The sequence below is a fragment of the Frieseomelitta varia genome, unplaced genomic scaffold, assembly GCF_011392965.1.
Source record: "Frieseomelitta varia isolate USP_RPSP 00005682 unplaced genomic scaffold, Fvar_1.2 scaffold_454, whole genome shotgun sequence".
NCBI classification, from domain to species: Eukaryota; Metazoa; Arthropoda; class Insecta; order Hymenoptera; family Apidae; genus Frieseomelitta; species Frieseomelitta varia.
Window position 1 is genome coordinate 23167 of NW_025110206.1, and position 26335 is coordinate 49501.

Genomic DNA, 26335 nt, shown 5'->3' on the forward strand with positions numbered 1-26335 from the left:
TAGAGACAAAAGATCATGAAACGAAATATCGATATAATGTAAATTGTACAAATTTAAATTTAATAGTAAAGTTTACAATTATGGAAAACAAGTTCATAAAAGGGACAGCACAAGTTCCTATCCTGATCAAATAGACATATGTTTTTATGTTGATTTCTTGACGATGATATAGCAAGATAAAAATATCTTTTTAATTATAGTTTAATTTTTAATTCGAATAATATGTATTTATATGAAGAGAGCTCTTGTTCAGGTATTACCATCTAAAAAAATGAAGATCCTGTTTGAAAAGTAGTATCTTAGTGTCGGAAAACTAAGTATGTCGCTCGTGTTCAACAAACGGCTGTAGAATACGCAGAGAAGTAATGTAACGAATGACTTTTGGTAGTTTCAATTATAAATACATTTTGTCACATGTTTGCGAGCGGAAACCTTATTATATATAAAATTTACAAAACATTTAGTTTCTTCGGCGTTTACTTCCACTTCATTTCCACGTACGTGAGAATATATTATCAGTATAATGAGACAACGTATAAAAATGAGAAATAGCATAAATTACTAGTTCAAAGAAAAGTTGTTCCGATCGATCGATCGAATAAAGTTTGAAGTTTGAAACAGTACGCGCGGTGAGTGCGATTGGTAGTTGCGATCGTCACACAGTCGCGTGTGGCAGCACTGGCAATGAAAAATTTCACCCTAGGCGAACGAAACGGCATTTTCGTTTGCGCTAGCGCAGAATGCGGTAGCCACGGAAGCGATGACTGTCAACGCGGAAATCGGCAACCTTGTAATCGCCATATTGTTTGCACACACGTTGCGTTAACGAAGTCGGTGGTGATAATCTCGTGGTGTCTCGAGTGTCCGATAAGCTACGAGAGGGAAAGTGCGAAGAGAAAGGTAAATAACTCCAGGCCAGGTAGCCCGTGGGTGGCTCGTACCAAAAAAGTCGTGTCAAAGATTCATCCGGTGGAACGACCATCATGACGTGATCAACATACATATAAACTGTGTTGTAAATCGATCGTGTGTCTCGAGCCTCTCGAGTAGCCGTTGTGCGACTATTTCCTCACCTCAGACACACCGTATCGATAAGTTCCGAGTATTCGTCACGGTGTGACGTCACCTACAATTCCGAGGGATGGCCCGTGCTTTTCAGCATCGCGACGCATCACCTCTTGTCCCCTTTTTCTCACCGTAAATTTCCGCAAGGAACAGAAGCTCAATCTCTCGCTGTCCGATGCACGACGATAATGTATGGTTCGCGAATAACGCGAACGTGTTCGCTACGTAACACTGACGTTTTCTAGTGAAATCGTGTACACGTACTATACACCTCTGGACGAATTAATCAAGTGAAAACTCGGTCCTCTCGTATAAGGCTCGCACAGCCCGTGAGTATTTTCCATTTTATAATGAATGTCTCGTATGTATGGAAATATACGGTTGTAGATGCTCTATGTACGGGATACGTGGATTTTAACTTTGAGACTATGTGAGAGAAATAGCCAAAGGCTTTGTTCAAATCAAAAACGCGTCTCTCATTCTCTATCTTTGCCATCTCGTCTTTCTATCTTTCCGTCTTTGTTCCTCCTACGCCCTTTCTTTCTCATACGTACACACACACATACATGCTCTCTGTCTTTCTCTTCTCCACTTCGCCTAGTTCGCCGTCTCCCTCGCGTTTTTCTTACTCTCTGGCCTCGTGCACACGGGGTTAGGTTACAAATCGAAACAGCTCGATAAAAATATTCCAAGTATCCAGAAATGTTTTCCTCTCTCATCACATCATTGGGTCGAGAACTTCACCTCTAGGCGTCGAAAAAATTGTTGACTAATCCCTGTAGGGTGTCGCGGTATGGATAAATGAATTTTTGCTGATCTAAAAAAAAGTTTAAGTTATCGTCGTTCTAAGTTAATGCAGTTGAAAATATTTTATTGTCCTCGTGTATTACGCACGAGCGTCAATTTTCAATTTTTCAGTAAAGAAATCGACTGAGTAGCTTCTCAAATTTTTAGATATGTATGATCGTGATACTAAAAGTGATGAATGTGAAGGATAAACGGCGATTATGCTCTCCCAGGCTTGATTCGTCATTTCCAGAATTAGCTGGTTATTTTACATTTCAATAGTGAATTCGTACAATCCGTTATTGGTGTAAGAGTAACGATATCTTAAAAAAGAAATAAAGAAAAATTTAAAATATATATAATTTATATGTGATGTCGAAGAGTCGGCGAGCCTCAATTTTGCGATGCATTTTAATTAATAAATTGCGATGTATCCTATAAATCTACTGCCGCTTTCCTGTTTTTCCTTTTTTTTTCCATTAAGTTAAAAGAGAAGTTGATGCGAAAAAATCAGTCTTGGTGATGAATTGCCCTAAATCATACATGGTGATTTTATATCCTTGTATCCAAATAATAAACAAATAATGTTCCTGTGTTCCTCATTGTTTCTTTTTTCCTTTTGTCCTGTTTTTTTCTTCCATTTTTTTATTGTTTTTATAAAGAACTTTGATCACATGCTCAGTTTGAATCGGACGTTATGCAGAAAGAAACAGCATATATATATATATATATATATATATATATATATATATATATACATACAATTATAATAAAATATATATATACATACAAAGTTCTGAAAATATCAGTACATACATATCAATTTTTTGTAATAAAGTAGTTTTGAGTTTTTATAACGCATTGAATTGTAGAAGCAATTGAAAGAAATGTAAATATTTAGCTCACAGAATTATTAACTTTATCAATACCAAAGAGAACGCAAGGTATTAATAGTCTATGATTTCCTACGAGTAGAACAAATGTATTCTTCACTTTATTTCTAGACGAGGTGCGTCTCAAGTCCGACTGATAGAAAATTCGATGCCGAAAGAATATATTGCTTTGAAATTTAAGGGGACCAAGTGTGCGTGTCTTCTGACTAAGTTGCCGTTATCTTATGTAACGCAACATGTTACATACGCACGTATACAACGAAACCAGTCGTAGTTAAAGACCATAAGTAAATTCGATCGATCTCTATTAATCGCGTTACAAGTGCAGTTGTACGCAAACCAGAGGCATCATCACGTGCGAGCGTACTCGTTACATACCTTTTACTTACGTGTATTTGCGACGTGGAGCTCGTAAGAATCGAATAGTTCGATTCCTGCTGTGCACACCTGTTCTTTTGCTTTTACTACTTTGGTTATATCCTCTTCCATTTGTAATTCTCTGCCTTGACCACTGGAAAAAAGAAAAGATTGATAATTGAGATTTCTGCTTCTCGTCCATTTTTTCCACGTTTTATAATTTTAATAAAAAAAAAGAAGAAAAGAAACAAAGGGCATTAACGTAGCGCTATTGTCGTATACCACTTACTTATTCAAGATATTACCATTATAGACGGCATTTTGAAATGCTAAAAATGGGATACACGTTTCACCTCATTTTCGTTGCGTAAACGTATAATCTGCTGTGCCACTGATCCACGTGTACTGATTCTCGTGATGTAATAAATGCGATCCATTGATCGAATAACGGTCCGCCGTTCGCGAATAAAATCTAAAATATTATTAATTTCCTTTTAACGACTATTCAGATAATACGTTGATAAATAATTATTCAGTTAAAAAAAAAATTATTTTCCATCGATTCTCTGATCGTTTCCAGAATTTAAAAAAAAATTGCAGGAGACACTCGAAGGGACGTTGAACATTAATTAATGAAATCGCATGGTTCAGGCATTTACTGGCGGGTTCACATCATAGGATTAGTTACATAATTTCCAATTGTACTCTCTATGCGATTACGTAACCATATTATTGACTCTGTGAAACACATAAGAGATGACTTGTAATGATCTTCATCATAATTTCTCCGCGAGATGCTCCTCTCCACGCACGCAATGTATTTTTTCTCGTGGCGTTTGACCTTCTGCAAATCGGAGAAAAGAAACTTGCAAATTATTAAGCTTGGTCATCTTGTTATCACGTGTAATAAAACTTCGAAATGAAATTCAACGATATTCTGCTAAATGAATTGATCGGGGCATTTAAAGGAAAAGCGAATAATCTTACTCGTTACACGATCTTCGATGAAATTCAAGATGTTCCTCATATTGGTTTTGCGCGTCTGATGTGTATTCCGGTGAAAACTCGGATGGCTGCCAAAACCAAAGGGAAAAATGGTAGTTGCTTTCTTGACGCTAGGTATTTGGCAGAGAGGTGGATTTTCTTGGACGTTGGGCGCGCGATTTTTACGCCATCATTGGCTACAGAAACAAAATCGCAATTTGCTCGATTGATTATTGCAGTAAGAACGTTCGAAAAATTCTCAGGGACGCAAGGTCGAAAATAAAATTTACTTAACTTACGTTGGTAATGCAGTTTCCTAATTTCAATCTTCTTTTGCATTTCGTTTCGAGATAAGACACGCGATTTTATCACTGATTACATCTTGCCTATTGACTAACAAATATCTATCATTCTCTCACTTGATAAAAAATATATTTACGAGCTTACGAATTTAGAATCAGCGTTTGTTGATTAACTTCATTGGTTATTTATCTATGTGATGTACATCTTAACACATAATTTCACATTTCGTCCGTATTCTCTGCTCGAAATTTACGCTTCAATTTTTTTTTATTTTCTTTGAAAAGATTTAATCTTTAAGGGAAGGAATTAAGCGTAACTGGAATCTGTCGTGCGATATAAGGTGACAAAAAAAAAAGACAGAAATGGAAAAACATAAAAATTCAGACTGCTTTGGTATACGTTAACAAATTATTTGCTAAGTTTCTCTAAGTCGTTGATCTTTCATTGAGTTGACCTAATCAACGTGTAGTAATTAAAACGATTAAAACGATAACACGCGTTCCAAGTATCAAGCAGCGCGCGGGTAGCTACTTTTTTTGTTTCGCCGGCTCAAGGTCGGCCTGCCTTTTTTTTTTAGCATGACCCAGTAACCTCTGGCATTTCTTCGTTTTGTATTCCCGTTCTTCTTCGTGGAATTTGACAGCTGGAGTATCAACGGCGAAGTTTCCTTCTCTCCATTGTAATTTATTCCACACGGAGAAGCGAAACAAATCGATATCCATCTGATTGATCGGATGGAACGCAATGCGGTTTCCGCTTCCATCAACGTTGCATGAAATTTTCCGCTATTTTCTTCTCGGGCACCGGGTAGATTCTTCCATGAGGAAAAAAAAAAAAAATAAAAAAAAAAAAAAAAAAACGAGGACAAGGTGAAACATAATTCGTTGCAAGGTCGACGGCGAAGTTGAAAATCATTCACGTTCCTCTCGCTCTTCTAAAACGAAACGCCTGTCAATTAATTTTTGATCCGGCGTGATTCACAGCGTATATCGCTTTACTTTTACTTCAAGTGTAACTGCGAGATTAGACGCGAAGATTTCGGCGTTTTAGATCTAAAAATAGGGCAGGTAAGGCTGTTAGATTTTTCTGGGTCAGATTGTTACGGATTGTATGTGAAACACGACCGGAGTTCGTTATGTCTGGCCTCTTAAGAGATAGATGTTTCGTCGTTGCTCAACTCTTCCAAAAGTCTTCTTACCCAACGTTCTTAAGTGGTTGACGTTTTGCGGATCGGTCATGTCAGTACCTGCGCGTTCAACGTTGAAATCCATTCGCAACATTGAATCTGCCCTGCGACGTATGCAAGTTCTTCGACATATACAGTACAAGTACAGTATGGTACAAGTTTGCAGACCATCTGTAATACTCGAATTGTGATGTGAATTGTGAACCTTGACAATACTTGTCCCCTTGTCCCTTTGTAGGATACGTTCCTCTGTTCTTCAAAACTAAATGTTCAGATATTCGGTTTACAGCCGATGCTCTTTCGTAGGTGTACTCGATTCGCAAAGTTACTAGAAATAGATTTAAATAAGAAGCGGAATTGAAACAGCATCTCACGAATACCTTTTTGTCAATTCACAAAAATGTAAAATCGTCATTTGTTACGTAGTGCGAATATCTTTGTACCGTGGATTTACAATTGCACTTGAGCGCCGGTTACACAGGACTCGTACTTATCAACCGCTTCGTACATCTTCCTCGGCCGTTCGGTAAGAAAGGAATAACAGAATTAGAATCTGGCCAATCCCGGAAAGGCTCGAACACCATTGGAATACTCGGAAAACAATCAGCACTTTAATAATAGAAAATTCCTTAACAAAAAAAAAAAAAAAAATGTCTCGGTCACTGATCGATCTCTCCTAAATTGTGTTGGAATTCAGGAAGGGGTTTTTATAGAAGAGAATCGAAAAGAGAAAGAAAGAGAGAGAAAGAGAAAGAGATTGTGAGACTGGTGACCCGGGTGCAATGTCGTATCACCGTGGGGGCCAGGCGGGCGCCGTAGCAGTCTCGTACAGCACCAGTCCAATGGCGCCGCATTCTCCTAGCAGACGATGTTCCAGCGGTAACAGCGGCAATACCAGTTCCGCTATCGGCAACTCCGCCTCCAAGCTCAGCACCTACCGATCTACTGCTTCTTCGTCGATCTTAGATCGACCGACAAACTTCTACTCGTCCTCGTCGACATCAGGCAGCTCGGGCTTTCGTTCGAACTATACGACCGAGTACAGGCGATCCTATTGCCCGTCAGGCAGGTGAGTCTCTTTTTCTCTCGTCACGATCTCTCCCACCTCCACGCTACCATAATCGGAATTCCGTTAACGGGGATTCTAGGGATCGGCAACCACGTGTAGCTCGCAAGCACGGGCGACCTAGCAACAGGCGACTTTAATCTGTTGCTTCAAGTTTTTGCAAATAAAATTCTTTTCAAGATTTTGTACATTATCTAAAAGTACAGTAGTGCACTGTTGATTGAATCTGATTAGTTAGCAAGGCAGTACTGTATATGTGAATCATAAAATATATCTTACGTTTGCAAAAGGTTGGCCTTTTCATGCACTAACGGAACATTGGCACTGGAATGTTGGAAATTGATCGAAAGAAAGAAGTCCGTACACAGGAATGTTGATTAAGAGGAGAGACGTTTTACTACCGTCGATGGCTCCACCGATTGGACAAATGTATTGCTTCTCTCGACTTCTTGTCAATTACTTTGTCCCTTCGGACTTGTTTAGGTTTTTCTTTACATAGATGACCTTGAGCAAGCAGTTGATTACACTTATATCCACGTTGATATTATTTAGTATCGAAAGTGAACTCGTTGTTAGCGTGCTGCCGATCCCGAGCTTTTCTGACACTGCAAATAAAAACAAAGAAAAGATGTTAATTAAATGGTTGATACTCGATCGGCTCTACAGTTTCTACTCGTCGGGCGCAAGCATCCGCAGGAGTTACGTGTCGGAGTACAGCCGGTCTCGCACCTCACCTGCAAGGTGAGCGATCCCCGATGAACGAGGATATAAAGCAGTTAGGGCATCTTGCTGCAAGATCAAGGCCCTGCGATCAGTTTCCACCGAATCTGTGCAGTATCTTTCTGGTTTTCTCCCACATCCGGTCTCACCATCCGATTAAGTAACCGTAACTGCTTGACGCACAACTAACCGACGCCCTTTTTCGGAATGGAATTCCTGAAACGCCAAGAATAGCAATCCGGTGCAGAGGCTGCTAATCATAGCTGCACGGTCGACGAAAACGTTGATGCCCTGTACCGATCGTTGTCGTTGCTCGGAGGTACATGGTGGTCCAGAGGAACCACGTGGCGGGATCTCCCTTATCATTGGTCTTTCCCTCCCTTTCGTCGGCCGGTGTGAATCATTCTCGTGCCAATTGCGTTTCGCGACGCCGGCCGTGAGTAAAACGGCTACGGGACGCGCGTTATAAATACGTCAATCGGCAACAGGTACCCCGGCAACACCTTTTACAATGCGCCAATTACTTTTTGTTCGCGTCACAATGATCCAATTAGGAGGGCGCGACGCCATAAGTCCCCGTTTCTATGGCATGGCCGAGGCGACGGCAAAGGTCGAGGTCGACGGTAAATGGGCCGTATAGACTTGCAGCTTGAAAACTAGTTACACAAGAATCTCGTCTGCCCGCTTGCCATTGATGGAAGATGGTAGATAGATATTTCGTCCACTTATTGGACGACAAAACTTGGTCCTTTCCTTACTTGGTATCAGACTTGATCGTGATTGATTAAAAGTAATGACGGTCTGTCAATCACGCTGTGGTCACCATTTCTGGATAACGTGTATCAGTAGGATGAATTGCAAATGGTAAAGGAAGCGGTTGCTCTCGGTAGCCTTGGCATTTTGCATTAACTGATTTTGTAGTGGGAATTCGTGGAAGTGAACGTAACCATCTGTAACCAGAATTTCGCCTGCTGACTAATAATTTATATAATTAAACTGCTTGATAGCGAGTGGAGTGATATAGAGATTATGTCTAGCTGTCCTGTAACCGATTTAAAATTAATTAATAGTAAAGTCAACATAATTATATTTAAATAGTCGGAGAACATGTAACTGTATAAAGTACTCAGACCATCTTATTGTATCTATTGTTTCTAGCTCGGCAAGCATTATTCTATATTATTTCTAAAAGAACTTGAATTGTTATCGAAAGAAGAACATAGAATATTAATATAGAATAGTTTTTAAGATGTTTTTGTTTGAGAGATGATCTTGTATCTTTATACAGTATTGCAAATATTCAAGTGAGTATGTAACTGAATCACCTGACTGTGACAATCGTTACAAATGATGCTAGGGCAAAGTTTAATCCGTACGAGAAATAACAGCCACGTGGGTATAAATATGTGTACGTGCATTCGTGCTGATTGATCGATTGAAGCGTGGCGGAAGACCTTGACCTCGCTTCGAATTGTCTTCTGGTATGGTGTATAGCGAGACAGAGAGGGAGGACAGTTACTTTCTCCACGACGTTCCATCTTCTTTCACCGCAATGAGATATCTAGCGCACGTGCGTTCCGTGCGCGCGCAAGAATGCTTGTATATTTTAAATATCTAGTGCGTGTTCCCGGTGCTGTTTCCAAATCTACGAACGGTGTCACGCGTCTGATTTAGTAACCTCCAAACCCCGAAGAGGCCCTAGTCAGCATGTAGGCCAGCAACATCGACTTGACCGCCTCATCTACCAACTTCCTTTTTTCCTCTGTTCATTAAGTGGAATCGTTCTTACACCTCTCAACATTTTCTCGCATCGTTTCTCTTCACTTTTCTTTTAACCTCTTGCCCGGTCATGTAGGAGTTCAGAGGGCTGCTGGATCACGTGGAACGAAAGACGTTTCTAAAAACTTGTCTCAAATGAACACGTTAAAAGAAATTGTTTCAATTGAGAAAGGTTAAAAATTAAACCTAGCAGCCTTCGATTAATTTTATTATTAATTATTACTAACGTAGACAGAAACGTACTGCTTATTCATTTACCTTGTACATGTGGGATTGCGCGTGCGTGTGTTTACGATCGTGTTTCGCGTATGCTGATCGGGGGATTGCGTAACCCGGAGAAAGAGAGGGCAGCCCTTGGCCGCGGGCCCAGACGAATGAAAAAGGATATTCGCAATATTCACATTGGCTGAACGTTTGCAGGTCAGTTTCGTCGTCGACGTACAGCAGCACGGGCAGCAGCAGCGGCGGCGGCGGCGGTGGCGGCGGTGGCAGCGGTAGCAACAGCAGCAGCAGCGGCGGCACGACCACGAATGTGACGGCAAACGGTATCAGCGGTATCAGATTCGGCTTGTCTACGTCGTCGTCCTCGTCGAGCATCTCGTCCAGGGACAGAGCGCTGCCGGAGTCCTCGTCCAGGCTAGAAATAGCGGCAGATCTGATCAGGTACTCGCCGTCCGGTTACGTACCGAATATCCGTCAAACGAGCAGCACCAGCAGCAGCGGCAACACCAGCGGAGCTCATCATCATTACCATCATCATCATCCTCATCATCATCAGTGGAAGCATCATTCGGCCGGTTCCGCATTGACGGAGTTATTCGGTGGCGACGATCGTGACGTAGCCGTCGAACGCAGTACCGGCAGAGATCATCGTCCCGAGTCGTCGCTTTCCTCGTCCTCCTCGTCGTCTTCCTGCGCCGTCGGCGGTGCATTCTGGTCCAGGTCGAAGAGAAGGCCACTGTCCAGCAGCACGGTGCTCAGCAGCGGCGGGCATGCACGCGCGGACAGTGCCGCGTCGCCTGGCGAGGTAACGATCGACGAGCGCGGCACGATCCGCAGCCTAGACGAGGACGACGATGACGATGACGACGACAAAGACGACAAGGACGACAATAACACCGACGACGATCAACACAACAACAACAGCAGTAATGGGAATAACAGCAGCGGCGCGGAGGACGCCCGTGATCCCGGACAATACGGGATAAACAATAACGATCGGGGTCACGAACGCGACCACAAACCGGACGACCATCACCACCACGACGACGACAACGACGGTGACGACGAAGACGATGACGAGGACGAAGACGAAGACGATGAAGACGACGACGACGACGACGACGAGGACGACAAGGACGATGACGACGAGGACGACGAAGACAACAAGCTGAACAACCGGCATCATCGGCAACAGCAACAGCAACGCGGTGCTGTCCATCGAACCGACGAGGTTTCACCAGCTAAGCGTAACCTCTTGTCGCCTATGCTCGGTGGCGGTGCTGGTTTGATCGGTGTTAAGCTCGACTTGCTCACTAACCTAGCCACTAATCCGAGTAACGGCGAGCTGCTGATTAACAACAACGCTCAGAAGATTATCCAAGGTGTCGAGGAAGAGGAGGAGGACGCCGGGATCATCGAGGACAAGGCTGCGAAAGGCGGCGGTGAGGTAATACACGGCATCAACGACACCGTCACGTCCATCGACGCGATCTCTTTCCTCCGTGGTGGCCGCACCGGGGATCCGGAGAGCCTCGACGACGGTGAGGAGCAACGAAACGCGTCCAGTACGTCGTACGGTATTGATCAGACCGGGTTCGTTGGCGGCAGCACGCCGCCTATCTTGCAAAACGGCGTGGCGGGAAGACCGTCTGGTACCTATGGAGACGACCCATCCGTGCCTTCTACCTCCAGGAGACCGGATAGTCACTTCTCGGGGACGACCGCGAACACTGCCAGTAATCTGACCTCCTCGTCGCCCACTGCACCGTCCACGGCTCACCAAAGTCTCTACCGCGGGGTCGCCGACCAGTTTGTGAGTGTGCTTAAGTCATTTCAAGTTAATCGTTCAACGGGAGAGGACGTCGTAGCTTGGTTTCACGAAAACTCTTACTTACCGGAATCGTCGGTGAAAGTTTTTTCGTTTCAAAAGAGAACAATGTACACGTTCTCAAATTTCCTTCATTTCCGTCTATTTCTTTCTTGTTTTCTTTCTAGTCTCTGCTTTGTATTAATTGTTCCAAGCGCCTTCTTCTCATTTAATATATAGCACACGGATCGTTGCATTTCATTTCATTCTAATGTTCTATTATTAAGAAACATATCTGTCATTCAGTGTCGCAGCAGTTCTAAACATGGCCAAAAACGCACCTGCCTTCTCTCATACGTGCATCCATAATAGATATGGATAATCATATCTCATGACCCGCCATATTTTTTTTCTTTCTTTGAGTTATGGGAAGTTCAGTGGCTCGTAACGAACCCTCATGGTACACACACACACACATATATATAGCATAGAATAGTGGCAATAGATAGAAAAGGATGGATCATGGATCGAAACATTAGGTTATGCGCTTTCATTGCTCTGTCTAGTCGCTTGTTACGAAACTAGCCTGTGTTTCTCTCGTCGAGCACGCGCCATTCTATTCGACGGTTAGTCGTGAGAGCTGCCTTTTATTAATAGATCGCAGCTCTTCAAGTAGGGGGACGAGTGAAGCAAAGAGAGAGAAAACCAGCGGTCAACGGATCTCTCATAACCTAACGGTACCTAGCAACGGGTGTCCTCTATGTCGAGGTATACGCGTGTACGAAATACGCACAAATCTATCGTTGCGTCCGCTGCTCTGTTTTCTGCAGAGAGCATCTCGGTGATCCTCTTCGCGACACGAGCCATCTCTCTCGTCGATGACAGCGAGTAACGTGCTAGTTTCGTGTGTTGTCTCGCCTGTGGAGTGGGGGAACATCACTCGAATGAGATATCTTCGAATACTACACACGGAAAGATTCGTGGTTAACCGCGAAGAGACCTTTTTCTTCGGCTCGAGTAATAGATGCGATTGCTCAAACTCCTCGGGTACCGTATTTCAGTTCTTACTCTTGTGAATCATTCGAATTTGCAACGATACGATACGCCTGTTGATTCGTTGTGCTCATCTGACGATGTAGCCGTAAACCTAGGGAGAAATTGAGCGTCGGTTGGTTGACGCAGAGGGACCAGAGATTCTCGAAAGTCAAACCGTGTAAACTGGCTTATACTCAACTGCTGGGCTGGGGGTTGTGGTGCGTGTGGGCAGTGATTACTCTGCTGCTTGTGTACGCGTTCCTGTTGGGCATCGCGGCTCCTCTGACGGCTGAGAAACGCGTCACTTTCGGCGTTTACTCAGTACGGTCGAACAATTCCATAGTGACCGCGCGCGCTACTCTACAGCCTCCAGCCAGTCGCACGAAGGTGAGTGTTCGCGAAGAATATTGGGTAAAGGATACTTAGTTTCAGTCGGGCACGCGATGACTTCCGTGTCGTTGAGTACCGTTTCCTTTTCACGGCTGTTCGACGCTTTAGATATTTACGCTATCTTCCCTTTTCTGAATATATTGTGTTGGGCGTACTTTCTGTTCGAAACAATCCATACGCTGAGGTTGAACGCATCGAAAAATGTACGTACTATGTGGAATTATCTTACCTCTCAGTGCCGGATGATGCTTGTTTTACTAATCCAAATACTCTGTTCTACATAATCGGTCCACACAATTAACCGGTTTTTTTTCTTTGTATAGCACGTATCCTCAGGGGTATATCAACTTCGTGGTATGTGTGTGCGTGTATATATATATATATACATTTATGTGATATACTCTTTGTGCCGCAAGCTAGACACCGCCACCACTAAAGAAGTATGAATAGTCGTGCCTGAAACAGAGAGCGCAACAACAATATTTGACAGTTTCTCTGTTCACTGTAGAGACGTAGATCCCTAGAAAATGCTTGACCAAGTTTGGATTTTAAAATTCTAACATTGATTTCCATTGCAGGAAGGAAGTCCGACAAATAAATCGGCACGTAATCGGCTACAAGCGCATCGCGATGAGCGATGTGGATTAAACGGTTTACGAAATATCGGGAATACAGTGAGTATACATACATTGACTATGTACATGATGGAAAGAAAAGTTTGTCCATAGATGAATTCTACACCTTCGAATTTGGTGGAAATGTAAAGAACTTGTCGCAAAGTTTGAATTTCAAGGTCAAAAAATTTTTTTCTTGCATTGTATTCTATTCATCACGAAAGTAAATTTACTTAATTCCATCAAATCGAAGGCGTAGAACTCACCTATATAGATAGCCACGGATAAACTTTTCTTTCCACCACATTTATGAATACATTAACGTCATTAACTTGTATTCAAAGTTCATTTGTAGCTGTCTGTTGCGACGATTGAATTTGTTATTTTTAAAATTGCAAATGTTAGAGAATGAATGATAAAGTACAGCGTGAAGTTTAAAAGTGCAGTATTATGTCTATGTTATGTATTTAAACTGGACGTTTCTACTCTTCCAACCGAAATTTCTCGACCGAGTTCTAAAATATTTTCTTCTAAATCTACATAATGCTGCGCCCTACTTACGCATAAAAGTGACGTTAACGACCATTCTGAAACAACCGGTCGTTTTATTAGTATCTCTGTCTTGCAGTGTTTCATGAACAGTGTGATCCAATGTTTGAGCAATACGAGACCGTTGCTGGAATATCTGCTGAACGAGCAGTACCTGACGGACATAAACACCAGCACAAGCAGTATGAAAGGAGCCCTAATCAAGGCGTTCAGCCAGGTGATTCACGAGCTGTGGGAGGTGGGCGGTGACCTCGTGGTTAATACGACGGCGCTTAAGTCCCAGATACAAAGATTCGCACCGCGTTTCATGGGGTACAGCCAACAAGATGCTCAAGAGTTTCTCAGATATTTGCTGGAGGGTCTGCACGAAGACGTGAACAGGGTGACGGTGAAACCTCAACCGATACACACGGATATTCCTGAAATGTACACGTAAGAGGACCTTTAATTCTATTTTGTAGATTCACAAAATCTCAAGAGAAAAGTGAATTATCATTATTAATCTTTCGAATTTTGTTCAGTGATAGTCAGAAGGCAGTCGAGAGCTGGAAACGCTATCTACGCAGCGAGGATAGTATGATAGTGGATGTGTTCGTGGGTCAATTACGTTCGTCGTTGCATTGCACCTCCTGCGACCACGTGTCGGTCACGTTGGATCCTTTCTGGGATTTGAGCTTGCCAATACCGGCCAGAAGTGGTACAGTAAAGTTGAGCCAATGTTTGGAACACTTCACGCGAGAAGAGGTGCTCGACGGTGACGAGAAGCCGACCTGTTCCAAGTGCCAGATGAGGAGGAAGTGCACGAAAAGCTTCAGCATACAGAAGTTTCCAAAAATTCTTGTTATTCGTATCCTTTTCCGACTTTGGTAAAAGCTGAACAGAAATGTTGGCTAGCTCTTGCTGGTAATTTAGTTTCTTCTGCAAATTAGTTGAAAGTTAGAGTTTCGTACTTTCCTTAATGAACGTTCAAAGATTTAAAACGTTTCTCACCGATGGAACGATTCCGCAGCAAACTAAACGTGATGGTAGATTTTCCATTGACAGGTTTGGATCTCAGTGCCTTTGCCGCGCCCAGAGTTCCGGGTTGTACGTACAATTTGTACGGTGTCGCGAATCACTCGGGCACAACGCATTCTGGTCATTACACGGCGTATTGTAAGCATCCATACTCGGGGGAGTGGCATGAGTATAACGATAGTCGGGTATCCGTCGTTCCAGCGCGATCGGTCGTTTCCAACGAAGCCTATGTACTGTTCTACGAACAACAGCCTCACAGCTCTCACTTGTAACCTTACGCCATGCCTAGAGTATAAAAAAAAAAAAAAAAAAAAAAAAAAAAAAAAAAAAANAGCCTCACAGCTCTCACTTTTAACCTTACGCCATGCCTAGAGTAAAAAAAAAAAAAAAAAAAAAAAGGAAAAAAACGACCATCTTGCCTCTCAATACCTCAGTCCAGCATATAGTATAAAAAAGGAGAAAACAGACAAAGAGAAAACAAAAAGAATTAATGATAAATGTAACTATACTTTATCGCGTGGTATTGAAAAGCGACTAAACACTGAACAATGAGAAACGCTAAGGTCGTTTTTATCGAGCATAAAAAACCGATCGTGTGTATATTGTGTGACTCTTGGCGATAATCATGCTCCAGTGCAGCCAAAATTCTGTTTTTCTTCGTGGTTAGATGTAACTCCATCAATTGCGTCCCGATCAATTTTACTTAGGCTTTTTTAGAAATCAGATGCTTTGATGCGTTTATTCAAATACAAAGAATCGTGAGTAATTCTCTGGAACTTGATAAGAAGACGCTATGAACGAAGTATTTTCGGAAGTTCAAGTTACAAGCAGAAAGTCCCACGAGGATTCTCAAATCATCGTCTTCTCTTTCAAATTTTCTATCGCTTCTCTCTTTCTTACACGTTTCTTTCTTCCTACTCTCCTCTGTATTGTTTAGTTTTTTTTTTTTTTTGTACGAAACGAATGATCATTGTTTGAAGAACGAGATTTGCCAGACAGCTTTAAGATAAATATAAATAGACAAATATTTGGTATTTGAAGAAAAACGAAGAAAAGAAATCATGACTTCGCCAAAGATCACGTATACGGAATAAAAAAAAGCGCTTCGGATGTCTAGTTACTTTTGAATAGACGATATAGTAAAAAAAAAAGTACATCTATCCTCATTCTTCACTGAATACCTGGCAATCTACAGCTATTTACTTTTGTAAAATATTTTGTTTAATATCACACAGTCAAGAACTATTTATTTAATTTATGGAAAGAAAAAACTGATAAAATATTAATATATTCGATATTGACGAATATAATAAATATATATATATAGAAATATATAAATATATATTATTATATACGTATTACATACCAATAAAAAATATAACATTAAGGGAAAAAATGAATGGATGAAATGATTTTTCTTGTATCGTATTGCGATTTCCTCTGTTGAGAACAAAACAAAAAAAGAAGAAAAGATGTTAATGTTAATAAATTGACCACGTCCAACAGATTAGAAGAAAAAATTAAAAATAGTAAATTAAAAAATTCTGAAAAAAGCGTTACTTAAAATTTGCACATTGTTTCTTTGCTGTTAAATCAGGTTCGTCTTTAAAAAAAACTGCGGCATCGTATCGGTGATAACTATTGACTTTTGGAAATCAAAAATTGGTCTTGAATAGTATTGCTTCATGAAATAAATTCTTAAAAAAGAAAAGAAAGAAAATTAAACAAATTTATTGACATTAAAATTATACATAAAATCTCTTACCAATTTCGGCTGATCCGTGTTTTCCATTACAGCATGAAAGATAGTAAATTAAAATGAATTGTACATGCTGAACCATCCAATCAAAATATCCTTTCTGTCCTTACTGGTCGATTCAAAAATTGTACAGGGAGAAATCGGTATTTTAAAACTGAACTTCTATAATAGACATATAATAATATTTTTAAATAATCTAAAATTCTTCGTCGTTAAGTCGTAGAAGATTCGTTGCATGTATAAATGCAAATAAACGTTGAAGTTGCTGTCCTAATCTCTGACTAGCACAAGAAACGATACGAATCCGCGATTTTCCAATCGCAACAATTGCGCAAGCGCAGAATGCTGTCCAGCAGAAGTGCATCCTTCCTCGTCGGTCAATTCGCGATTATCGTGATACGAAATTCGCAATACAGATGGCGACGTTGCGCTCGTTGAACAAGTCTTGCCACGCGTGCCGGCGAAATAATGGAAATCGTCGTCTCGTTGCCGGCTCGTGTACGTCAGTCTTCCCTTTCGTGCACGTATACGTTCGTGTGCCGTGGTGTGCGCTCGACATGCAGCCCGCATACACACACATACACACACACGTGTGCCCCCGGGGGGGTAGGGTTTCTGGATCCCTTGTTCTTTCCGCCGCAAAAGAAGGGGTTTTTGCAATTGGCCGCCAGCCGTCTGTGTGCCGCGAATTCGCGAACGAGACACACGATTCGAGCATGTGAATTCAGCCAGTGCATTCTCCGTCGAAGGACAAGTCCGTCGTGGATTTCCAGACTGTATGCTTCTCAATTCATGCGAGTTTCTGCGTGAAGTACTTGCCCGTCCGCGAGTGATCGCTACGTCCGACGAAAGTTGTTCATCGGAACGTCGGAGACGAACTCAACAGTCATGAAATTCGGACTCGAAGAGGAGGGAGATCTGCGACCGGTAGTGATGGGGAAAAAACGCATTCATGACGAGTAACGGCAACGACGTTCTATAAATAAACGAACTGTTAGCTATTTGAATCCTGTATACTTGGAGTGAGAGTGTTGTTACATGGAAATATATTTGACATACATACTCTTGACTTTCTGTTACTTTCGCGACGATCAACGACCCATCGCTACCACTGAGATTCTGTTTTCCTTTAAACCTTCACGCTTCTTCCCTGCCGTGTTAGGATTGCAGTGCTCCCAGTACGTTCAATGACGGATCTGCAATTGGGAAGTGTATTAACGAAATTCTTTAAAAAAACAAATCTGAACGATTCGGTGTGCGTGTTGTTCGCGATGGGCACATCGGCTCTGCGATACGTCCCTGCCTCCCATCGTCGGGGCAGAGACACACGACGACGACTGAGCGAGCCGAAGGAACGAGAGGAAGGCACCGGGTGTGCGTGAGGGCAGTGATCTCCCAGGGAGCGGTGACCTGACGTACAAACGAACGGTGTCTGATAGATATAGGATGTACACGTCCACGTTCTTTCTCTCCATTGTTTCCTATTGTCATTGGATTTTCTACGGTTAGAAAGAGGTCCATGTATCAGAGGGCTCACGGGATGCAGCGGACGTTCCTGGATGGTTCCCACTCTGGATAACCGAGGTAAAGATCAGAATTCGCGCTTCCGCTTCACTCCCTGGCACCGTCGTTCGCGATCCACCGATCGAAATGGACAGGATCGAGTATTCAGTATTTATCTGCGAATCTGACGAGTTGATTTTAAGCGGGAATGATCGATTGCAATTAACGTACAACAGATTTAACGTAAATTGACATGCAATTCAATTTACTTACACGGCGACGTCGACTTCCAGCGTTAATTTTCGTCGTTTGAACGCTGACTGCGTTCTTGTCGGTTACTCTTCGAGAATCGCAGTTGTCGCAATATCGATATTGGTGACGTGTACAACGAGTTCGAATTTCGAGATCGATGTGCTTGTACGCTGTTGAACATAATAGATCTCTCGAGCAAAAACGAGAGTGCTTTTTAAGAAATATCGATCTCACGCTCTGTATCGATATTTCAGATTCGAATAAGTGTCTCTAGTAACGGTTTTTACAAACATTGAAGGACAACTATTTAAATTTCAAGCACGATCTGAGAAACTTTGCATGAAAACATTGATCGACGTGTCTAGTGAAAAGTCGATCCTCTTGTCGTTACTTGCGATTCTCGAACTAACTAAAACGCGAGAAGTGACGCTGAACAAGTTCAAGCATGCATAATGTTATCGGGTTGTTCGATCGCGCGAGGTTAAAGAAGCAAGAGGAGTCCGTGTGGCCTAGGTTAGGTTAATGAGATCACAAACTATCGGAAGGTCGACGTCGCATGGCCAATTCCACTGTCAATGAACGCATACGTGACTGTTCGACCACCAATACGTATTACACACACACATCGCATCTTCGATGGCTTAGAACGTCTTAACAAGCATAATCTCAATAAGCAGTAAACGTCGAGAAATAATAAAATTAGTTGAAAGTAACAGAAATCGTCAATTTACTCGAGATTTCTCGCAACGAGAATAACGAGAATTGTTTGAAGGTTAGGTAGTGATTTTAAAAAATTTTTTGTATTTTTCTTTTTTTTTTTCTTAATTAACGACGATATTTAAAATGCAATTTCTCGAATTATTTACAGGATTCGAATTTCACATTGTGTTAACGTGAAGACGACTAACAATTGTCGCGCTGGCCATCTTTTGCGATTCATCAAAAATTTTATTTCCAATCAGTTCTCTCTTCAACTCTTTAGTTCCTTTGACTATTTTGTGATTTCGCACAGAACTTATAAGTAGTTTTAAAAAAGCTGCTTAAAAAAGTTGAGTTCTTTAACAATTTGTTCAACTTTACCATCTTTTTTTTTCAATGAACCAAACGTGGAAGACGATTCTTAATGTTTCATAGAGTCTCCATCTCGAGAAAACCGGCAGACATTGCGTTGCCCCAGCTATCGGGAACTTTTCTTCCCCATGCTCTCTCTTGGCGCATGGGGCGGGGCTGTTGCAGTGTGCATCGAAAGAGAAATTTTTCCGGCAGTTGTGTTGGCCCAGCCCCACAGTGAACGGATACTAGGGTGTTTCCCACATGAATGGCAGAGCAGCGGAGGCACATTGCAAGCAAGCTGCAACGCTGCAGTAGGCCTGTGGGCCAAGGTTCTCTTTCTCCCTTTTCTTCCTCTCTTCCGTGCTCCTTTCCACTTGCTTTTTGTCTTGGATATTCTCTTTATCTCGACTACTTTTGCAGATGGAAGGCTGCTCGTAATCAGGAACGAATCAACGATTAGGTATTATTGTCATTATTATTTTTCCAAGTGACTTCTCGTAGCTTCGCGTTGTTTTGTTTTGTTATTTTGTTAAGTTTGTTTTGTAACGTCCAAGTGTGCAATCGCAACTGAAATATCGATATTCTTCATTGTAGGAAGTTCCGGTAATGTGAAAATCGAAAATGAAAAGTTGCTGAGTCAGCTGGAATGGCAGTTAGCTAGACCGTTTCGTACTCCAGTTTTGTTTAACTGTTTACCACGGCACGTTTTGTTTCCCGGATGCAGATGTACTTGAAGTTCCCCTCCGTTCGGCTTCCAACTCTCCTAAGATGTTGTCGGAATTAACAGGCGTGACCCTTTCCTTTCGGGAGTTTTTCATGAGGACCCACCTGGTCTTTCATTGGCTGAAGGCTAAATAAGAATTTTTCCGATATGGCCTGTTAGCCCGGCCCTCTCTTTATGCCTACGTTTCCCCATCGATGGCAGTCACGTTGTACGGTCGCTCTTGTCATTGCAACTTTTCTACTCGTTATCGAGCAAACTAAGTTTCTATTACTGTGCTCGTTCTGTACCGTTTTTATCTACTATTTTTCGTTCTTTTTATTTTTCTTTTATATTTTATCTTTGAATTTGTAGAATGTCGCTTGATGGAAAATGCATTGTTACGAAGAAGAGATACGGCGACACACCATTTTCTGTCTCTGGCCTGTCTAGCCGGAGAGCATCGGGTTATTCTACATCGTGGAGGCTCACAAAGCTATGTGCTTACTATCGATGTTGCACGCAGTGCACACATCTGCACTGTGGTTGCGCAGGTGTGTGTGTATGACCTTTTCTCTTACCGGGAATCGTTCAACTTTGCAGAAGAATCGCATTTTTCTGCGTTTAAAGAATGCATTCCTGTAGGAATAGTACAGCATTTCCATGTCTGTACCAACTACTCTTACTTTTATGTATAAACTTAGTTTCGTTTTCAAGGTATTTTTCATTCAATTCATATGTTAGATATATATATAGGATACATGATGCATTTTTAACAATTAATTTATTTCATCTTTAATTTGTAGAAGTTTGTAAATAGAAATCTATGGCCATAGATAATATTACCAAATAATATCATCAAACAAAGATGTTGAAAATTAGTTCAAGAGGAATAGTCACGCAAGAGAAGGAAAGAAGAATTTTTGCATCATTCATTAAACAAAATTTTCTTAAAAAAGAAAAAGTAGCGGGTTGGTTGTCTGGTCGATACATTCTGTATCGCTTTTTTCCGCGTCATGGCAGCGTAGCGTGCACACAGGGACGATGGCGTTTGTCTGTAGCTAGGTTGAGGTTGCCGGAGGCCGCTTCTCTTCGTCTCTGGCTCGTCTAGTCATGGTAAGGTGCATGCTCGAGCATCGTGCACGCGCGAACACGCAGAAAGCAAATGTTGCAGCAGCGTAACTGGTACTGAAGGGGAATCACTTGGGACCAGATGCATTCGGCCGCTACTGCAACGTGTATAACACTGGGATCACCTTTGAATAATGCAAGTATGTATTTCAATTGAAAAGTTGTATACGTACTTCATAAAAACGATAAATTGAAACGTTGAAAAAATTCAGAATATTATGAAGAAACATCAATATTATGAAACGATGAAAGCTGGATGACGAGATTTGGAGGAAAGAATATTGGAAGAAAAGTTCAAAAAGTTTAAAGCAACAAAAATGATGGTTAAAATGATGGAAAGGAATGTTCATGCGAGGCCGAGTTGCGACATGTGATAAAATCCAGCGGCTCTGGGGGCGCACAAAGCCGCGGGGGCGTTCATTTCACGCATCGACAGTAACGATGACGCTTTGCAAGCATAGAAATACGAGTGGATCTTGTTCCTCTCCAATTTAATCTAATTTGTATATATCATTGTTCTCTCCTTTCATATCCAGACCGGCTTGAAAGTTCCAAAGTAACAGCAACCTAACCTATACGAACAAATTCGAAAATCGTGCAGCTCGAGGGGAATCAGCAGGCGGATATTTAAGAGAGATATTGGAAACTGGTCGAGGAAGGGAGACAGAGAGGTTCCTTTGCGTCCGCGGGGCTTCGGTGTCAACAGGTTTTATTTTTGCCCCGCGAAAAGGCCAAGGTCCTCTCCTGCCCCTACCGTGCATACCCGCCAACAGTTCCCTGCCCGCACCCCGCCCCTTTTCCCTCCTTTCCATCCGGATCCCCTCCATCGGCATCGTCGACGTCTCCTCGGCAAGTGGGGAGACTCCCGGGGGATGCTATGGAGAACCTTCTGGATTAATATCCGCACCTCAGCAGAGTCTGCTCCTTGACTCTGTTCTGAAGGATCTATGCAGGCCAGTCTGCAATATGACAATACAACTTCTTGTAGAAGAGGTATACATATTTATGAAATATTCCACCGTTAATGAGATGATTTAGAGACAACTATGAGATTAGAGGAGTTGTAAGATGGTCCGGTTTGTACTTTTGTTGGGCACATCAATTCCAAAAGAAAATGCACGGACGATCAGTCCCAACGGAGATGATACGGGCAGAACCGAGAAAGAGAGAGAGGAAACGAGAAAAATAGCAGCCAGGGAATAGAGTAGCCGGCAGAGAGAAAAAGAACGACAGAAAACATACGAGGTATAGGCGTATATGACAAAGAGGAAATAGAGGACGGAGAGGGTAGAAGAGAAGGAGAAAGGAAAAAGAAGATGGAAAATGAAATGGAAAGAGAACGAACAGTCTAGCTCTGTGTACGTGGATGGATGTGTTTGAGAGGGAGAGTTGGAGGGGAAGAAGATATGGTAGTGATAGGTTCGAAATATCTTAGACCGATTAAGCACAAAAGTTTTCTGTTTTTGCCTTTACTAATTTTCATACCACTGAGTATTTTAGAGTCACAAGGCCGAAACTTTTCAAGGGATATCATCTCAATCATCGAAAAATTTAAACACAGACATTTTCAAATCCAGACATTTTCAAATCCAGCTACTATTCAGAGTCGTTCGTTTCATCGAAGATTGTTCAGAAACTCGATGCAAAGGGAGAAACGTGTGTCCATCGCTAGTCTGGAGTCTGGAGGCTTAGTTGAAGCAAGAAGAACAAAAAGAATCAGAGAGTGCTTTGAACAAGGACAGATAGATAATCAAAAGGGGAGGGGATCAAGTCGCAGAGGCGAGTAGGGGAAGGGTTGTCAGGGGAGAGGGAGTAGAGTGCAGCGGCCTGGTTGCCTATACTCTGCATGACTATAGGCAGTCCGGCTAGGCTAGAGTCCGCGTATAATGTATTCTCGAATATCGTGCACTCTCTCCTGATCAATATAAGCTCCGACGCGGGCCGGAGATGCACGAAGACCCACCTCCTCCTTCCTCAACCCGCCCGGACGATGTTTTTTCGTGCGGAGTGCAACGCACGCTGGATCGCGAGAACTGCACTCGCCCTCCTCCTGTCTCTGACTCTATTGCTCTCTCTCTCTCTCTCTGTCTCTCTCTCTCTCTCTCTCTCTCTCTCTCTCTCTCTCTCTCGTAGGGGTTGTCTGTCTTTGTCCGACACTTACTGACTCGCTTTGCTTTTTCATCCACGATTGTATATCCGTAACAGTGTCGAAGCGGATTGAAGAGGGGAGAGAAAGAATGAGTATTGTAATCATGGCAATTATTTAAGTTCTCTCGTTAACGAGAACTCATGTTTCTACAATTAATGAATGACCATGCTGTATGACCAAGCTGTTGCGTAGATAAGTTGTCCTGCGATTAAAATGGCAGCCATGTTGGTTGGTAGAAAACTGAATTTGTAACTTTTTGTTAAGTTGAGATTACTTGATTTTTACTTGATTTGTATTGAGAACGATACGTATATTTCAGATGAATCTAATTGTCGAGAGTAATTCAGAGTAGCCATGAAATACAGAATAGATACGGAACACTGATGGAAGATGGCAGCGAAGCGTGATCGACGAAATCTTCTCGGCTCGATTGAGCGATATTCACTCATATGAATTAAAGTTTAAGCCTACACACCTTCACCGACACTTGGCTCCTCTGCTTATTGACTCCTGCTGCCTCTCCGCGGCCCCTTGATCATCCTTTTGAGAGTAATGAAGCCTGTGACGACAAATATTTAACATACTGGGGGCTGAGTCTCTTAGACCCGCTTTGTGATCTATTCGTTTATGATCTTCGCGTCAATTAATTTTTTCTTCCCGTCTAATCTTTGACCGAAGAAGCTCGATGAACAATCACGGTATCGTATACATACATGTATAAACTACAGTGTAAATTTTACGTGTATGAGGTAATCAATCAAGGCCGATATTTTTACGTACAATTGTTCATACTGTTGTTGCTGTTGCGAACAAGTCTGGTAATCCGATGAATATTTCTTTTCAATCGCAGCCGGTTCCTTTCCCTTTTCAAGAAATAAGAGGGTAAGAAAGCCAGACGAAAGGGTACGGACAGAAGGAAGGAAGAAGATAAAGATTGAAAGGCAGACTGACCGAAGGAAGAAAATTGGTAAAGGCAGGCCTGTGTTGCACGTTCCAGAAAACTGGCCGCCATGTCGGCCTGCACCACCCCCACTACCTATATGCAGCCAGCAGCACGAGATATCGTCCGTTGCACTTTTCAAGCTTTCATGTGAACGTACTATGCACACACACTTACGTGCTTGTGTGTATGTGTGTGCGGACAGGCAGCAAGCTCACACGTATCCAGAGGTAGCTCCCCGTAAGAGGAGAGACTGGTCCGCTCAGCGCACGGGAAAATAAAATCGCCCAGTGACATTTCACTGTTACATCAGTCTGTCACGAAACATGACAAATGTTACGACTAATGTAATGGGGAATCGATATCTCCAGGACAAATATTTTTTCGTCGTTATCAACTTCAAGTTTAGAGATGCAAAGCAGAGTGTAATGTATGTACTTTTTTAGGGAATTGAAGTTCTCGAAACTTGGAGAATACCTAATGCAGTAGCACATCGTAGGTCATCAGGATACAGCATTTTTACTGTAACAAAAATCTCAAGAACTCTTTAAAAACAATTTCCCAATTCTCCTTGAAAGGCATATATATATGACATGTATATTGACATATTTATATTGCTCGCTCGCTCGCTCGCTCGAGAGAGAGAAAGATATGTAAAAAGGTAGTGTTAGTAAAAATTGAACAGAATCGGAAGGATGTCGCAGGCGGGATTTTCGTTGCACGCCGGTTGATTTTCTAAGTCGACCTTAGGCGGGATAACAGGAGGAGGGGATAACATCTCCCACTCAGTTGCAACGAGCTGGCAATGCTATTGGCAAGTGGCAACGCTGGCCGACTGCACGAGGGAGGGGTAAGAGTGGAGACTATAGCAATGCAGAGTGGGGTCGATGGTCCCCCACTGGTTACGCCACTGGCACTGAATTTCGCACGGCCTAAACGGAGAGCTGCGAGAAACAAAGACGGAACGCGACAGACCACCGACTGAAAGAGGGTGAGAGGGCAAAGACCAGACGGAGGAAGAAAAAGGGAGTGAAGGAGAGAGAGAAAGAGGAGGAAAAAGAGAGAGAGAGAGAGAGAGAGAAAGAGAGAGGAGGCAACCATGTGCGTCTCCGAGACAGCCTCGAAGCTCTCTGCAACTGTACGAACATTCGGCTCTCCGTTCTTGTTCTCCTTCGCGCCGAATTCGTGCTAGCGTGTAAGTACGTTTACCCTATCGAGTCCTCCCTCCTTTCAACCCCCTCCGTCCAGCCAACCCAGTAGCTACCCCTCAATCTCTGTCTCTGTTCTTCCACTTTCCACCCCCGCGGAAAAGCAAATTCTCTCCGTGTCACTGAACCCGGCCGTCTGACCCCGTCGTTCGGTTTTTCCGCACGAGATGCCTCGACCTCGTCTCCGGAAGTAGGATGAGACTCTTCCTTCTCACCCTCTGTCGCGTCTGTTGCGAAGTAATTCCGAAACAAAAATCATTACCTCGTCACTGCCAATGTTAACCGCGCACTTTCGGTGTAACATGTTTCTGGAAATAATTTCTGTTTCAGAGTCTGTCACGAGATCTGGAAAGATTTATCACCGAAGTAAGGTTGCATCACTGTCGCGCGCGCGGGGGCCAATGAGGTTCCTGGTACATCGGGTAAGCGGCACCCTCTCCTCCTCGCTCCTCGTGCTCCCTATGAAAAAGATGATGCGAGGGCCGACGCGTGTGGAAACACGAAGTGCAGCCGGGACCGCGGTTGATCGTTGTCGGGAAGCAAAGGTGTAAGCTTGATAGTCCGCCGTTCCGCTCGTTCCTCCGTTCCTCCCGTCCGCGTTCCATCGTCCATGCCTCGGTCCGTTCGCTGGTTCAGCTGGCGTCCCACGGCACGCAGTCTGTCGTTGTCACCGATGAGGCTCGTTTCTCGCGCGGCCATATGTCCGAACAAGTCGGTACGTGTTTCTCTCCTTCCGTTCTGGTTTCTATATGTTTACGCAGAATTCCCTTCGTGGTATTTCGCTTTTTTTTTTTCTCTTTTGACCGATTTCTCGGAAAAATACGGACGAGTCTCGCAATTGTTCAACACGATTACGCATTTTCAGAG

At 42.7% G+C, this 26335-nt stretch overlaps 1 protein-coding gene and 4 long non-coding RNA genes across 9 annotated transcripts; 1 reads left to right on the forward strand and 4 right to left on the reverse strand.

Moving 5' to 3' along the window:
- The first annotated feature begins 1060 nt into the window (after positions 1-1060).
- Positions 1061-15794, forward strand: LOC122532380 (filaggrin-like). The gene is made up of 10 exons (XM_043661123.1): positions 1061-1394; positions 6272-6643; positions 7307-7381; positions 9560-9617; positions 9738-11174; positions 13172-13267; positions 13836-14188; positions 14278-14603; positions 14729-15075; positions 15173-15794. Exons 2-9 carry the CDS (start codon positions 6357-6359, stop codon positions 15043-15045), a joined length of 2949 nt encoding a protein of 982 aa, XP_043517058.1. The 5' UTR covers positions 1061-1394; positions 6272-6356; the 3' UTR covers positions 15046-15075; positions 15173-15794.
- Positions 2650-6272, reverse strand: LOC122532386. 4 transcript variants are annotated; one of them, XR_006307492.1, is made up of 4 exons: positions 4385-6272; positions 4089-4282; positions 3391-3573; positions 2650-3255 (listed from the first exon to the last, which is right to left on the reverse strand). It is a non-coding gene; the product is annotated as an uncharacterized LOC122532386 (long non-coding RNA). The 4 variants fall into 4 exon arrangements; XR_006307491.1 differs by having other exon boundaries at positions 2652-3255; positions 3391-3945; XR_006307490.1 differs by having other exon boundaries at positions 2654-3255; positions 3391-3942.
- LOC122532390 lies at positions 8190-9260 on the reverse strand. The gene is made up of 2 exons (XR_006307496.1): positions 8686-9260; positions 8190-8310 (listed from the first exon to the last, which is right to left on the reverse strand). It is a non-coding gene; the product is annotated as an uncharacterized LOC122532390 (long non-coding RNA).
- Positions 15795-17317: 1523 nt separating the features above from the next.
- On the reverse strand, positions 17318-18677 carry LOC122532388. Of its 2 annotated transcripts, none has more exons than XR_006307494.1 (3): positions 18309-18677; positions 17596-18219; positions 17318-17508 (listed from the first exon to the last, which is right to left on the reverse strand). It is a non-coding gene; the product is annotated as an uncharacterized LOC122532388 (long non-coding RNA). The 2 variants fall into 2 exon arrangements; XR_006307493.1 differs by having other exon boundaries at positions 17592-18219.
- A 2198-nt stretch (positions 18678-20875) lies between these two features.
- Positions 20876-24388, reverse strand: LOC122532389. Its single transcript, XR_006307495.1, has 3 exons — positions 24101-24388; positions 23796-23879; positions 20876-22130 (listed from the first exon to the last, which is right to left on the reverse strand). It is a non-coding gene; the product is annotated as an uncharacterized LOC122532389 (long non-coding RNA).
- Between the last annotated feature and the right edge of the window lie 1947 nt (positions 24389-26335).